General features: G+C 43.7%; 1 protein-coding gene across 1 annotated transcript in view; it reads left to right on the forward strand.

The window, feature by feature from the left end:
- Window positions 1–3514, forward strand: part of ACSF2 (acyl-CoA synthetase family member 2) — a 77207-nt gene extending 73693 nt beyond the window's left edge. Inside the window, exons 15-16 of the mRNA XM_014074196.2 lie at window positions 1697–1765; window positions 3276–3514. Of these exons, the coding sequence (XP_013929671.2) occupies window positions 1697–1765; window positions 3276–3329 (123 nt within the window). The 3' untranslated portion in view covers window positions 3330–3514. The remainder of the gene's footprint in view (window positions 1–1696; window positions 1766–3275) is intronic.
- The last annotated feature ends 7952 nt before the right edge of the window (window positions 3515–11466 follow it).

Below are 11466 nucleotides of genomic sequence, written 5' to 3' on the forward strand. Positions count from 1 at the left end.
TTTCCCCTTGCAACTAAAGAAAGAGAGAGATCATATCTCAGATGGAATCAGTAGTTAAGGTAGGAACCCTAACTCAATGGCAAAACAGGTGTTCTGTACTCCCAATCCGATCCCCACAATCTCCTCCGAGGTTTTGAAAATGCCTGATGCCATGGAAAGCGGCTGCTAATCAACTTCAGTAATAGTAACAAGATGGTTGGAGCAGTTCTGAAATAGAAGGGATGCCAAAAGATTCCCATCTTCTTAAAAGTATGAGAGCATGAGGCTAGCCCTGCTGGATCAAATCCGGGTCCATCTAGCTAACACTTGTCTAACATGATCCAAGAAGACTGCAAATAGGATATCAAAGTAGCCCTCCTCTAACATTGTTGATTATTGAGGCAATTGTTCCTGTGCCTGGAAATGTCGCAACTCATTGATAAATCCTCTCCTAGGAATTTGTTTATCCCCCTTGTAAAGCCACCTAAATTAGAGCCAATTGTGTGACAACATATTCCAATAGTTGATAACTCACTGTGTGTAAAGAAACGTTCATTTTTACTAGTTTTCCTAGTGAGTTTCATTATGTGGCTTCTATGGGAGAGACAAGAGAGTCTTCCTGTTGGCTGTGTCTTTACCATGCTTATTTTATAAACCTGAATTATATTTCCTCTCTAAGTTAGGTAGCTCCTACAATTGCCTTTTATTTTCATAGGGTTGGTGTCCAAGCTCTCTGATCACTTTTGTTGCTCTTTGTTGCATCTTCTCGATCTTCATGATACCCATCTTGAAATGAAATGGCTAAATAAACGTCCCCACAGACTAAAAGTCAGCTCCACAGGTCTCTCCTTCACTGAGGAGTATTTTTGTAGTTTTTGAATATGCAGTCAGAAGTGGCAGTACAAAAGACTTTCCACCTTGTATTGCTCCCTCATGTTGCATCTGCTTGGTTTCCAGAATAAGGTAGCATAGTCCCAACTATTCTCTCTCACACATTGAGCAGTTGTAATTCAGGCAGTTCAAGCAGAAACTCGTGTAAAGCATCAACTGCTATTCCAACAGGATTTGGTTCAGTGGTGGGATTCAATTTTTTTTACTACCGGTTCTGTGGGTGTGGCTTGGTGAGTGTGGCATGGCTTGGTGGGCGTGGCAGGGGAAGAATACTGTAAAATCCCCGTTCCTTCCCCACTCCATGGGAAGGATACTTCAAAATCCCCATTTCATCTCGATCATCTGGGACTTGGGAGGCAGAGAATAGATGGGGGCTGGGCCAGTCAGAGGTGGTATTTACCGGTTCTCTGAAAATTTCTGCTACCGGTTCTCCAGAATTGATCAGAACCTGCTGAATACCACCTCTGATTTGGTTGAGGGTTTACTTCAGAAATACCCTAGTAAGCAACCCCTCAAACTGGTCCCAGATTGGTTTGGGGGACCATGACAGGTTTCTCATGAACACCTCCCTGGGAGGAGAAATGGATGTTCAATAAGCAGTAAAATTTCATTCAAGATTTGCTTATGGCATTGGGGCTCTGTAAGACGTGTGAAAAAGCGTGGGCTGTAGCAAGAATATTGGTAGGAAACTCTTATCAGCCATGACTGCTGAGCTTTCGCTGAAGTTTTGAGAAAAGTTTACTAAGAACCAGTCTCTTAGTCACATAGAATAACAGGCAAGCCAAAACAGGTTCTGACATTCTAAGCTTTCTTTTTAAAATCACAGATTGCTCATTTCAAGATTCCTCGATACGTAGTGTTTGTGGAGGATTTCCCACTCACTGTCTCAGGCAAGGTGAGTAAAGATGTTCCTTTTTTATGCACAGCACTTGGCTGAGTATGATAGGCTACATTATACCTGTCTCAACATGCTTAATTCTAAAATTTGATGCAAGGCAACAATAGAGGAAAGTGAGAGAACTACAAGCAGTGATCCACAGGTAAATACAGTAACAGGCTTAATTTCAGGGAAAATAAGCTACAGGATGAAGGAGTTTGAAATCCATGAAAAGGTGGGCTTGAAGAGTGATTGGAAAGAAGCACAAGAGATGAGGACTTTATTTGTATATTGGAAAAGGCAGTTTGAAGCACATGGAGCCACAAGGGAGAAAAACAAAGGAAGTAGAAACAGGTGGATATGGAGGAACAAAATTTATAGGCAAATATGAAAGGATAAAGGGAAGAGAGCCCTGAAGAGTTTTGAAGTAAAAACTGGGGCACCAGTAGAGGTCAAGAAGCCATTATAGGGATATAATGATGAGTCATCTGTCCAGAGTGACAAAATGTGATATCAGTGACAGAATGTTAGGTTACTGTGATGGCTGCCAAGATCAGAAATGGGAAATAGATGAAGGCTTGGAGGTGGGGGTCCTGTTTGTGTCCAAAGAACAGAACAGAAAGTTCTGCAGTATTTACCCTTAGGTATAAAACAGGAAACACTAACTCTTTATTGCCATCTGCTGGTGAACTGGGTCATTTAGATTTGATAGTCCTAATGAAATCATAGCTTATTTCAGTTATCTGTAGCTATTTGGAATGGCCCAGAATTTATAATCTAGTCTGAGCTGTCCCTCTTAGATGATAGAATAACTGAGTTGGAAGCAGTGGTGGGTTTCTATTATTTCTACTACTGGTTTCTCATGGACGCATGCGTGCTCAGAAGCGTCCGGGTGGGTGGGCCAAGCCTCCCGCCACCGCTACTACTGGTTCGCCTGATCCGAGCCGAACTGGCAGCAACCCACCTCTGCTTGGAAGGGACCTTGGAGGTCTTAGAACATAAAACATAAAGGCTGGCCCTTTCACATGGTTCAGAGACTATCCCCCTCCAGGGATGGGTTGGGAGGTTTGTTGAAACAAAAATATGTGCCTGACAGTTCCCAGCACTCTTAAGACTCAAGCCGCATGTGAAGTAACAGGAGAGCTTTCAGTCAGCCTCAGTGCAGATGACACTTTGAATCCAATGCAATAGTTAATATGGTAGGGATGACGATGAGATAGGATGACAGCCATTTCTGGTGTTTAGAATCAAACAAGAGCTTAGCTTCTGCTTTAAAATGTTGCCACTGTTTTAATCAGTTGGCACTGATAGGGAGAATTACAAACTACAGCTACTCCAGCAAGACTGAAAAGGCTGTCATCGTTTACCTACTTCAGAGAGTGTTTGATTTGGATCAGAGCTGAAGACTGATAAGAATAATGTACGAAGAGAGAAGTCTTGAAAAGAAATACATGAATATCTGTTTTGCTATTTAAGTCTTTAATTATATGTGTCCTCTTTTATTCCATCCGTGGTGTTGCCAATGTAGATTCAAAAATACAAACTGAGAGAGCAGATGGAGAAACATCTTCAACTTGCATAGAAGGAGGCAGTGTAAGAGATCTACAAACGAACATGCTGTCCGCCGCCTTCTTTTACTTCCAAACATTTAAGAAACTGGAAAGGATCACTGGCCAGCCTTAAGAAGCATTAAGTCTGCTGATTACCAAATCAAGTTTGCTTAAAATTGTATGCTTTTTCTAAAATAAAAATTTAGAAAAATAAAAATGCAGTATTTCTTTAGTAGTTAGCTTTGTCTAATGAACTCTTTGACAAGATCCTAAGAAAGGATGGGATCTAGCTAATAGTGATCATGAGAATCTGTCCATGTGATAAAATTCCACCAAATCACAGAGACCTCCATACTATTCATTCCTACACTTTAGGAACAATGATTATCAACCATCACGTTACGTGATAAAATGGGCAAGGGCTAAAATGAAAGCATAATGAATGAATTATAGTTACAAATCTGGTCTTAACAACTTGTACAAATGAAATTTAAACTGTAGATCTTCCCAACTATAGATGCAGCCAAGAGTCTTTCCTATGACAAAATGCCAGGCTCAGAATGCTACTAATTCCAGGAAGTGAATTCTGTTCTCAGTTCATGTTAGAGACATAAAATGCAAAGCAAAATGTTTTCAAAGAAAGACTAGATTTCTCCATTGTTTATTTCTCAATTAAAAAACAGATATTACAGAAATGTCAAACTTTCAAATCGTATCAGAACTAAAAGTGCACCTGAATTGGTAATGGCTCTTTTTTTTTACGAGAGGATTGAGCATCTCCCAACCATGACACACTGAACTGCAGAGATTGAGAAGAACATTTTCATTTTCTTCAGCTACAGTGCTCCACATCAGCTGAATTATTAATATCTTTGTTTATAACATTGCTATGGATTTCCTTCTGTGTCTTACTCCAAATGAATTTTTTTCTTCTATTACTCAGCGGAATACTCCAAAAATGAAATCTTCTTTAATTTGAATTTCTAAGCTACTTTGTACACGTATGCTTTGTATTAAAAATCTTTAATATAAACGTCTTTTATATTTAAAAATTGCTTATATCTACATATTTATAGGATATAGATATGTATATATAAATGTATTCCAAACATAACCATAATGTATGTATGCAAGTATGTATGTATGTATGCATGCATGTGTGTATGTATGTATGTATGTATGTATGTATAAATCTGCTTTATTTATGTTAAAATAGATTTGGACTTCAGACATGTGAAAGTTCTTAATGGAACTGAGGTCCAATATGTATGTAGTGGGCTTTCTCTTCCTTGCACAAATATTGCTCTGCTTGATAGAATGAAATTTCTTGGACAGACCTGATTCCATTCTTAAGTCTTCAGAGAAGAAATGTATGATAGCTCCTTATCAGAGGAAAATGTTGATTTCAAAATTAAGGTGGCTTTGCATTCCTTTTTGCTGAATTGTTCTTGGGAGAACCATCAGACAGAAGGTGTTCAGCTGCACAGTGAACAGTTGGAGAAGACCAGCAAAATGAAGGGAATCCGAGCATGTATGCCTGTGATATTATAATATCTACACTTTGGTTCTTCAGCTGGGAGTGGCCTCTACCCATGGGAGCAGAATGTTTACTAGCGAGATCCAGAAGAATCGCTTTGCATCTGAAATACAAAATAGCCAGTATATGAAGAAAGCAGAATAAATCAATTTTTAATATCTTAACCACTGCACTTTTTGAATGTTAATATAGTTTCGTTATTAAACATATAACATTTCTGGAACTATTTAATATTTACTTACCACAGAGGATGCTTTTCCAGTATATTCTGCAGTAATAAAAAAAATTCCTTGACATGGAACTGACCCTGGGCGGACTGGTTGTTAAATTTCCACCCTTTGCTGAAAGAGTGTTTCTGAGGGTGCTTGTCTGCACGTTGTCTCGCGGTTGTTTCAGCCTTGATGCGGCTCCTTTAAGAGGCAAGGTTTCCGAGTAATGAGGTGGGGGGGTTACCATAGAGATGAGGAGTTGGTGCTCCTGAGAGCTCGCACAGGAAGGCAGAGAATTGGGGGTGGGGGTTCAGTCTGTGGGCAAAAGTGAGAGTGGTGAAAAATTAAGTTGGCAGTATGATAGAAGCTGAGCCCAATGTAGGGGGACTGCGGACTTAGTTTGGCCAGGCAAATTATTCCTATCCCCACCCCTCTATCAAAGTGGATCTTGGATGCTGAGCTGCAATGGAGAAACTTAACCAAAAGAAATTGACTCTTACAATTCACTAAGCCACAATAACCCTTTAATAATTTCCAGTGTTAGCAATTGTGTCAGTTTCCCACCATATGGATACCTACGTTAAGTCAAGGTTTCTCAAACATGGCAGGATTGTGACAATTTATTATATTTTTATATAATATAATTTATTCATGGGATAATTTATTATAAAATAAATTATCCCATGAGTGAAACTAATGTTTTCTTTTTATTAAGGCTGCAGCCTGGTGGTAAATAAAGTTACAATATCACTTACTTTTAATCCCTACACTTTAAATGTGTTTATCCCAGAGTTTCTCAAACTGCAGTATTCCCAACAAGTCAGCATGGGTTTGCACAGCAATGTGAGCAGCAGCTAAACCCGGAGTGAATATAAATGGTGTTCACATTTCCTGTGCAGGCCTGATCTGATTTTTATAATTGGTGGTCCTATTCCCTTAAGTAGCTGGTGGTTCAGCACAGATCACAAGCTGCAGTCTAAGGTAGGCAAACAATAAAAAAATAGGATGCTGACAATTTTACAGAATATGTCACCTTTCACATGGGAAGTCAAGCAGCATGCCTCTTTTTTGATTCCCACAATTTTGTAAGGTAGGTTGGGATGAGACATGGCTGAACTAAAATGACCTAGTCCACACTGCACTACATCAGGCTTAAATTAAATTAAATCCAATCCTCCCCTAAAATTAAACTCCCTACTCCCATCCAAGAAAAACTTCTGGTGCTGCTCCCATTCATCACACAGGTCCACTTGTATATCACTGCAGCCTTCACCAGTCACCTTGCCTTACAAATTGATATTGATTTTGAAACTTACCCAAAGGAACAGGATGGAAATCCTCTACATGAGCTTCGTCCTGTGTAAGAATAGTTTGGCTCGCTGCTCCTGTGTTTGTAGCATCGTCTTTTATAACCCTGATCCAGAAAAAAAGGGAAGGAATTTCCAGGCAGCCCTACATCTGCATGATCTCAATATGTTTCAGCAATTAATCACTCCTATAGGTCAAATCAGGTCACCTTGCAGAAGCTCCCTTATTTTCATATATATGACAAGTTTACTTCCCCCCAAAAAACCCATTTTTTTTTCTCAAGTTATTCCATATAAGGTCATATACACTTCCTATTCTCGGTAACGAAATGACCTCTGTGCTCAGTGCTTATGGCAGCCAGTGGATGAGGGCAGGAAGGGATTTACATGCAAGCCATATTTTCTCTTCCTCATTTTAGGTTCATGCAGAACTTACGGCACCCTCGAGAACATTGTGGGCCTTTCATGAGTACTGAGAACAATGGAATGCTAATTCATCAAAAGTTCCCTCTAGCTTTGAGATGTTCATTCAATTCTACAATTTTGTTTTTTAATTGACTTATGTGGGGAATGTATGGTTGAGTGGCTGTGTATGTGTGAGAGGATTGAGAGCACACCCTGGTGCCTCCTCCACTGAGTGCTTTGCAGAAGTGGTAGGGGGGCCAGGCTTACCTCCCGTCCCGGAATGAATGATACGAATTGCCTGCCGGATGGTGCGGAGGCTGTGGGAGGGGATATGGGGTCTACGGGTGCGGGGGTGGGCCGGAGCATTACGGTCACTATGGGGAGAGGCAGGTATGACGGGAACTTTAGGGCTAGCCATTACCGGGGAAGGAGGGTTCGCTACGTCACAGAGATCCCTCCTTCCGGCCCTGTTAGTTCCACTCCAGGGCCAGATGGCGAGAACTGTCAGGGCCCTGGTCTCAGGCTGTTGTTGCTAAATGCCAGGTCTGTGGTTCACAAAGCTCCCCTTGTCCGGGACCTAATTTTAGACGAGGGGTCAGACCTGGCATGTATTACTGAAACCTGGTTGGGCCCAGAGGGAGGAGTCCCCCTCACTGAAATGTGCCCAGAAGGATTTCAGGTGCTTCATCAGCCGCAACCGCAGAGAAGGGGTAGGGGAGTGGCTGTCATCGTCCAAAGGTCTTTAGTCCCTCGTAGGATCCCTGCTCCGGAGCTTGTCGGGTGTGAGTCCCTGTTGATGAAATTGGACCTTGGTGGTCAAGTGGGTTTGTTGCTAATGTACCTACCTCCCAACAGCGTTGCAACAGCCCTCCCCTCGCTCCTCGAGTCAATAGCCGAGTTGGCGGTAGAGTTCCCCAGGCTTATGGTTCTGGGGGATTTCAACCTGCCTACACTTGGTGAACGCTCTGACGGGGCGCAGGAGTTCATGGCTTCCATGACAGCCATGGACTTGACCCAAGTAATTCGGGGTTCAACTCATTCAGCGGGTCACACGCTTGACCTCGTATTCCTTTCGGAGCAGTGGAGATGTGATCTAGAATTGAAGGGCATTAAAACCTTGCCCTTTTCATGGTCTGATCACTTCCTACTGAGGCTTGACTTTCGGAAACCAATCCCCCACTGTAGGGAGGGGGAACCGATTAGGTGGTTCCACCCCAGGCGCCTGATGGACCCTATGGGATTTCAGACGGCGCTTGGAGAAATACCTGACACTATCGTCCACAACCCGGTGGAGTCCTTAGTCGCTGCATGGAATACAGCGGCGGCGGGGGCTCTAAACCGGATTGCGCCTTTGCGACCTCTCCGAGGCAGCGGATCCAGGAGGGCCCCTTGGTTTACCAAGGAACTCCGGGAGATGAAGCGCCAAAAGAGACGCCTAGAGCGCCGTTGGAGGCCCAGTGAATCTGAGTCAGACCGAGCACTGATGAGAGCCTTTATCAGAGCCTATCTCGTGGCTCGCATTTTGCCGCCCTTATTGCATCCGCTGAATTGTGCCCAGCCGCCTTGTTTAGAATAACCCGCTCCCTCTTGAAAGGGAGGGACGCGGATGACCCTTTACAAGGCAGAGCTGAGGAATTTGTTCAGTATTTAACGGATAAAGTCGCTCGGATTCGGACAGAGCTGGACTCCAATTGCACGGTACCAGCCGAGGTACTGGGGGAAGTTCTTGAGCATACTTTATGGATTGAGTTTCAACCTGCTTCTCCTGAGGAAGTGGACAAGGCCATGGGAGCGGTGAGTGCCTCCACTTGTATACTGGACCCATGCCCCTCCTGGCTGGTCTCGACCAGCAGGGAGGTGACACGTGGCTGGATCCGGACGATTGTTAACACCTCTCTCCGGGAGGGAATTTTCCCGCTCCTCCTAAAGGATGCGGTGGTGAGGCCCCTCCTGAAGAAACCGTCTTTGGACCCAGCCATTTTGAGCAACTATCGTCCAATCTCCAACCTTCCCTTTGTTTGGTCGCGCTGATCAATGATCTCTGGCAAGCCAGGGATAGGGGTCACCCCTCTATCCTTGTGCTCCTTGACCTCTCAGCGGCCTTCGATACCATCGACCATGGTATCCTTCTGCGACGGTTGCGAGAGGTGGGAGTGGGAGGCACTGTTCTTCGGTGGTTCTCCTCCTACCTCTCAGACAGGTCGCAGTCGGTGTTGGTCGGAGAGCAGAGGTCGACCCCAAGGCCCCTCGACTATGGGGTGCCGCAGGGCTCGGTCCTGTCCCCCCTCCTATTTAACATCTACATGAAGCTGCTGGGTGAGATCATGCGCCGGCACGGGATTAAGTACCACCAATACGCGGATGATACGCAGCTGTATCTGTCCGCCCCGTGCCAACTCAGCGAAGCAGTAGAAGTGATGTGCCAGTGCCTGGAGGCTGTTACGATCTGGATGGGAGCAAACAAATTGGCACTCAATCCAGACAAGACCGAGTGGCTTCTGATGTTCCCTCCCAAAGATTCCATCTCTCAGGCTGGGGGGTGAAATTATACGCCCCTCAGAGAGGGTCCGCAATATGGGAGTCCTCCTGGATCCTCAGCTGACTTTAGAACATCACTTGTCGGCTGTGACCAGGGGGACCTTTGCCCAGGTTTGCCTGGTGCACCAATTGCGACCCTACCTGGATCGGGAGGCTCTTCAGACAGTCACTCACGCCCTTGTGACCTCAAGACTGGATTATTGTAATGTGCTCTACATTGGGCTGCCCTTAAAGAGCGTTCAAAGACTTCAGTTAGTCCAGAATGCAGCCGCGTGAGCGATTGTGGGTGCACCTAGGTACACCCACATCATACCTATCCTCCGCGAGCTGCACTGGCTACCCATTAGTCTCCGGACCCGCTTCAAGGTGCTGGTTGTAACCTATAAAGCCCTACATGGCATCAGACCTGGGTACCTGAGAGACCGCCTCCTGCCGATTACCTCCCTCAGACCGATCAGATCTCACAGGTTAGGTCTCCTCCGGATTCCATCTGCCAGCCAATGTCGGCTGGCGACCTCCCGGGGGAGAGCCTTCTCTGTTGCAGCTCCAGCCCTCTGGAATGACCTCCCCGTGAAGATCCGGACCCTTACTACCCTCCCGGCCTTCCGCAAAGTCACCAAGTCCTGGCTGCTCCAGCAGGCCGGGGGGCTTGTGAAACATCCAGCCCCACGGAAATTGTGAATGTTGTGTTTTTAAAGTGTTGTCTCTGTCTTTGTCTATTTATCCCCTTTCCCTTGTCTATTGTGAGCCGCCCGGAGTCCTTCGGGAGTGGGCGGCATACAAGACAAATAAATAATACAATACTGTAAAAGTTATGACATCTCAGCACTTATGGTGGTGCTTCAGATGTACTTCATAAAAGGAGCTCTGGAACATTAACGTAAGAGCTTTCTGCCTTGCTTTAAAGCAGCCTCATCCTTTCTTGGGAACGGCTATGGAATCCTAGGAAGAGACACAGCTGCTTTAAAAAGCTGTAGAATTGGAATAGAATCCAAAGCTCTGCACAGCCCTGTTACAGAGAACATCAGAGCTAGGGCCCTTTGCAGGGGCTTGAGAAGGAGGTTGATGTGAAAAATATCAAGATGGTCATGACCTTGCAATCAAAGCCTGTGTCTAAAAAAAACAGATGAGGCTTCCATCTCCTGGCAGCAATCATCATCTTGACTTTTGTTAACCTCTTCTGCAGACTTACCTAAACATTTTTATGTTTATATCAAGACAGCAATTAGAACATTACATGAATATATGGTTCTTCCTTACAGTATTTCCTGTACCTGTGACACAAACATGTCACAAAAATCTTTTTTTTTCTACCAGGTTTACATTCCCTTTGGGTCATTCCCAGCATGTATCTCAGGCTACTTAAAATTGTGCTTAGCCATTTCCCTTCTGAAATAGTGTTTCCTCTTATTCCAGTACCAATGGCCCCTTTATGTAGAGAGATGGGGAATCAGACAAGCAGTTTCAAGTATCTGTAGGCAAACCTTGGACCCAATGAAGGAGTAGATTTGTTTATATATTCATACTTGCCCTTTTAAGTTCAGGGACCAAACTTTAAAATCAACATATTAGTTTCCTTTGAAGCTTCAGTCTGTTATACTATTAAATCAAATATTCACAAACAACTAGAAATAAGCCTCTTATCTTTAGCACACTTTCCAAAGAATGCTGCATCCCTGTTCAGAAATAACCCAGCAGGTAAGAGACACAGAAAAGTTGTTGCAAGCAGAGGCATCTTAGAGACTTTTACTAAGTTCCCTCAATTCCTGTTTTTAATCCACCAACTTCAGTGATGGTGAGTCAGATACCTCTAAGCATCATCTAAACTTGTCCCATCCTATTTTAAGAAGAGTAATTGTTGATTGCTTTCCTACCAAAGGTAAAACCAAGATAATCCTCCTGCAAGTTAGCCTGCAATAAATAAATAAAAATAGAACATAATTAAGACAGGAAAGAGACTCTAAAATTATGTGTAATGAACGTGAAAGGGACACCCCATAGCAACTAAGAAAGTTGTAATGTGCTTGGAAAAATGAGCAATATATACTAAGTTGTAGATCATAATGTGGAAAGTAAATTGCAATTCTGTGTCTGATTCACATTGAAGCATATTAAACTACCATAGCAGCCACACATTTGAAACATGTAACAGCATACCCTACTGCATTTTTGG

The sequence above is a fragment of the Thamnophis sirtalis genome, unplaced genomic scaffold (genome assembly GCF_051295495.1).
Source record: "Thamnophis sirtalis isolate CommonGarterSnake01/CBP01778 unplaced genomic scaffold, rThaSir2_p1.2 scaffold_3, whole genome shotgun sequence".
Classification (NCBI taxonomy): Eukaryota; Metazoa; Chordata; class Lepidosauria; order Squamata; family Natricidae; genus Thamnophis; species Thamnophis sirtalis.